The sequence below is a fragment of the Cornus florida genome, unplaced genomic scaffold, assembly GCF_030987335.1.
Source record: "Cornus florida cultivar Cherokee Brave unplaced genomic scaffold, ASM3098733v1 CherokeeBrave_3.0.0_Hap2_Chr09, whole genome shotgun sequence".
Taxonomy (NCBI): Eukaryota; Viridiplantae; Streptophyta; class Magnoliopsida; order Cornales; family Cornaceae; genus Cornus; species Cornus florida.
The window spans coordinates 79,258,410-79,263,170 of record NW_026775579.1 but is presented as its reverse complement, the minus strand read 5'-3'; the positions used below and the strand labels follow the sequence as shown (position 1 = coordinate 79,263,170).

The following is a 4,761-nucleotide window of genomic DNA, read 5'->3' as shown; positions in this document are numbered from 1 at the left end:
TCTGTTTTGAGAGAACTGTTTTTATTGTTATCTGAATTTTTTTTTATGTTTTCCAAATTCTTAAAAACTATTTTCAAAATTACAAACCAAACAAGCCCTATTAATTAGTGTAATGGTCCAAAAATTCAGTTACCAAAAGTTAGGAAGCAAATTCAGTTACCAAAAGTTATTGATTGGGTCGCACATTTTATCATGAGCATGTGACTAAATGTGTGTCAGTCGTGTAAGGTTGGAAGGTTAAGAGGCATCAAAGAAACGAAATGAACTAGTCATACGTTAATTTTGGTAACTCAAGCAGTGGATAGAAGAAACATATGTGAACTGGCTTCCTTAAAACCAGACATAAACTTTGGGCTCACATGTGAAAGTGGCCAAATTCTATTGAACGGCTTACTTTATACTAAAATTTGGGCTTACTCTGAGCATGACTGAATGCATATTAGCCTCTTGGAACACCTTATAGTTCATTACCAGACACATACAGTTTCTTTTATTGCTGATGCACCCGGCAATTTTCTGAACTTTTATTTCTCGTGCACCAGGCAATTTTTTCCAATAATTCATTATCAGGTACACGCAATCCCTTCCTTCCCTTGTGCACCGGGCAACTTTGAAATTTTTTCATGAGAGTGACCTAAGGGATTCAAATTACCAACCTCCAAATGTTCAAATAAGGACGTTTTCATTTGAAAAAAAAAAAAAAAAGGAGGAGTTAAAATGCCCTTACACAATATAATAAAATAATAGTAAAAAATAAATAAACAAATAACCTGCCGTGAAATGACGGTTTGGGACTCGTACCAATTCCCTTTCCTTCACTCTACATTCAAAATAGCAATATCAGTTTGCAGAATCAGAAAATACTCTATATATGGAGATATATCCACACAAGTAGCAATACCAGTAGCTCAGCTGAGTTAGATGCTTATTATTACATTTAATTGAACAACAACTATAACAAATACATATCATATATGTGTATGTGCATAAATATTGTCCATTGCTGAAGTGCATTGTTCTATATATTGAGAAACTTTAGTCCAATTTGCTGTGACATGCCATTCTCAAGGGAACTGGTGGATCTGAGAATTCTCCAGTGGAAATTTTATCAAAGACAAACTTAGCTGCTGCCTCAGTGTAGTGAACTCCATCCCAGTTTACTCGAACCGAGGGGCGTTCACACGAACCGATGAATATTTGGCTGCCATTAACAGTGACAGTATCTCCACAAACTCCCACACTACTAAAGTTGTACTTCCCTCCATAGCCGCAGCAAGCAACAAGTGGATGCTCAAACCCTACAGTTATAAACAGTACATAGAAGACACATTCACATTTATGTCTATATTTTTAAAACTATGTTTAACCTGGAGTTTTCATTGTATGGCATACCATATTTGTGTGGTTCAGTATAGAGGGAGTACTTGACAGAGTACACATCAACATATGTGATTGGAGCTAGAGGAAGGTCCTTTCTGAGTTGCACAATGGCCTCCTTCAACATGTAGTTAAAGTACTGAGCTACCTCATTGTAAGCCCTCGCGCAGCCAGCACTGTCCATTTGAGCTGCTGGAAAAGTTGCCAAGATATAGGGAAGGCAGCCAATCGGTCCGGTGTTGTGGATCCAGAACATTCTAGCTCCCAACTTGTATATATTCTACATCATATCACAATGTCAGAGTTATAGCAATTTTTTTCTCCTCAAGATATCAAATGTAACTATCATTAGAAAGAAGAACTACATATATGGTATATGCAGCCCTTTTGTGATGAAGATTATACCTTGATGTTAGTAGAGAACCTGTTGACTATATCTGGGACAGAAGCATTCACTTCCTCTATGGACATGTTACCAAAGAAACCTTGAGCAAGATCATTTTGACCAATATCAAATGTATACAAGGCTTTTGGAAAATCTTCCAACTCGGGCATTAGATTCTTGTATATCCCTCCTACAAGAGTGTTATATATATATTCAAAAAGTTCGAGCAAACGCACACACCCACAATATTGCACCCAGCAGGGCTTGAACACTCAACTGCAACAGCCCATTGATGAACATAGTAGATATTGAAATAAAATGGCATTGCGCGATAATATCATTTACCTGTTTTCTTGATAATTTGTGATCTGTATATGAATTGTGTAAACTGCCAATACTGTGCATCCAAGTAGAAGGGGCTGAATTCGCCCACCGGAATAATGGACCTTGGTGGTGTGGTGGTTGATGCTGAAGTGGCGAAATTTGCACCATTGGTGAAGTTGGTCCCCAAAGAATTGAGATAAGCACTGAGAAATGGGAGTCCAAAACTTGTAGCTGCAGTGGGACAATTTGATGATAAGGTCAACAAAATGGAAGAAAATGACAATTTGCTACAAAAAAATGCCTCATTTAAAATGACAATTTGCTTGCATTGGGAATACAAAATACTTTCTGTGGCTCTGTTGTTCATTAATCTATTTCGGTTGAATCATGACTGGGATAGCTTTTCTGACCATTCCCTGTATTGCCATATGCATTTAAACATGCTATGCCCCAAGTGAAATGCTATGAAAAGTCTGTCATGTGCAGCTTGGGGACTATAATGAGGTCGGGGGTGTTCAAATAATTCGTAAATCCGTTAAATCGAATCGATTCGATCCGATTTGTGTGGTTCGGTTTGGTCTTCTAGTATTGTCGTTCGATGATGGATTAAAAAATTAGTAATCCGTAGTGACCGGATCGGTTAAAGGATTAAGTGCTGAAAAAACCGAACCGATCCGTAAACTGGTCCGTGGCCAATCCGTTGAACTAATATACATATATTATATAACAAAAATAGTATACAGTATATGCATAATACACTATTGATGTTTTTGTTTTCTTTAATCATTAAATTTTCAAATATTTTATTGTTTTACGAACCCAAGATGCTTTATTGCTTACACTTTTTAGTTTTTATATTCCTTTCATTTGCATGCGTCTCTGGCCTCTCATCTGATCCCACAAACCCACTGCTCAGGTCACAGTCTCTTATGGAACCCAGACAAGTAAGCATCTCTAATTTGCATGGGCCGATCATTTCCTCTTCATCTACATCTAATTTTCAGTGAGTTCATAAGTTTTTCATTATTTTCTTCTATGAATTTTTGTTCTTCTCTTCTTGAAAAAATCTGGATTGCTCCATCTCGTCATTTAGTTTTAGTTCTACCTTGTCATTTTCATAGCCCATTTATCAATATGTATAGTCTTTAGAAATTCATGCATGACTGAGACGAAAATCAGTATTTCGAAACAGAGTTAACAATAACAAATTCTCTTTTTCTCTTTAAATTAAAGCATGACTCAGACGAAAATAGTATTTTGCCTCTAATTTCAGTTTTCTTAGTTGTGTTCTGTCAAGCCCAATCTATGTGAACCGAACCGAAACAATCCGTTATTTCACGGATTGGTTTGGTTCGGATTGAGAGTCCCCACGGATCGGCTCGGTTTCAGATTTAATCAATCCCTCATGATAGAATTGGTTTGAATTTTACTCAAAACCGAACCGAACCGATCCGATCCATGACAAGCCCTAAATGAGTAGGTCATAATGGGGAACACATACGATTCACTGAGAACTGAAAGTCCCCATGTGAAAAATGGAAAGACAGTAGTAGCATTTCTAAAACGTGTGAACCTTTTAGAGTTTAATATGTGATATGAGCAATGCTTTGAGTCGGCATAAGTCAATTCTTTTGCAATGGGGTAACGAAGCTCACCACAAATAGTGGGGTTCACCGTCCACCATCCCTTTGTGAAAGATTGCCGAAGAATCATTTTTCAATAGTTTTATATAGAGAATTATGTTTCTTCTAAAGGAATCTAAATGACACCACAAAATCATATCCCTTCGAGACATGGTTATTACTAATAAAATCGCAATTTCACATCACTTTGCATTTCTTATACAGAGAATTGATCATCTATGTTCCACGTGGCATCATAATGCTTCAAACCTTTGAAATGATTTTCCCAACATGTCTCAAGACTCTTGGCCATGTCCTCCTTGTTCTTTTCACTTAATGAATACAGGTGTTTGATATTTTTCACCTTATGTCAAAAGGAGTGTCCATGCAGTTCCATGGACCTACCACTGAAATGAATATCCCTATCTTAATCATGCTAGCCTTTTGCACCACTACAAAACATTGTAATGACAGAAATGTAGGCCTAAAGTTGACCAAAAGGTGATACTGATAGATACATACCGATGAAATCGATGATGAGACGTCCATCTGAGAACCTCCCTGCTGGCATGTGAAAGAAGGTTTCTCCATAAGGTGGGTTGGTCCAATTGAAGGCTGCAGCAAGTCCACCAGTGTCTGAATTCGAGTCGCCAAAGTTAAAAATCGCCGGAAAATCACAACTTTGCATAGCAGAAACAGGGTTCAGGACAGTGGCATAGCACAGAAGAAACATGCAAAAACAAGAGAGAGGAGAGACAGACATGGTCATTGTTGGACAATCCATGTTGTGTTGGGAATCTAGAGATGAAAAGTTCGGTTTATGTAGTGTCTGAAAGTAGACTTTTCAATCACTTGTCAGAATAAACTTCTCATTTTTATCCACGTCATGGTATTTTTTTTCAAGCACAATCTTGATATCTAATGACATGTGATCTTTTGCATCCTTCATAAGAATGTCTCCTCGAAGACAAAAAATTGATTTATATTTCGGAAAGATGGACTTTTCAATTACGTGACTATAAGAAATTATGTAGTTTATCCAAGCATGGCTTT

At 37.2% G+C, this 4,761-nt stretch overlaps 1 protein-coding gene across 1 annotated transcript; it reads right to left on the bottom strand.

Moving 5' to 3' along the window:
* Positions 1–690: 690 nt before the first annotated feature.
* On the bottom strand, positions 691–4,497 carry LOC132274530 (esterase-like). Its single transcript, XM_059775828.1, has 5 exons — positions 4,231–4,497; positions 2,108–2,317; positions 1,783–1,952; positions 1,393–1,657; positions 691–1,298 (listed from the first exon to the last, which is right to left on the bottom strand). The coding sequence occupies exons 1-5, from the start codon at positions 4,490–4,492 to the stop codon at positions 1,036–1,038; spliced, it is 1,170 nt and encodes a 389-aa protein (XP_059631811.1). The 5' UTR covers positions 4,493–4,497; the 3' UTR covers positions 691–1,035.
* Positions 4,498–4,761: the final 264 nt, after the last annotated feature.

Coding starts and splice junctions, on each gene's coding strand:
- LOC132274530 (XM_059775828.1), bottom strand. CDS start 4,492: ATGGATTGTCCAACAATGACCATGTCTGTCTCTCCTCTCTCTTGTTTT. Junction 1,953..2,107: donor ACAAATTATCAAGAAAACAG/GTAAATGATATT, acceptor ACACTCTTGTAG/GAGGGATATACAAGAATCTA. Junction 1,299..1,392: donor TACTGAACCACACAAATATG/GTATGCCATACA, acceptor TTATAACTGTAG/GGTTTGAGCATCCACTTGTT.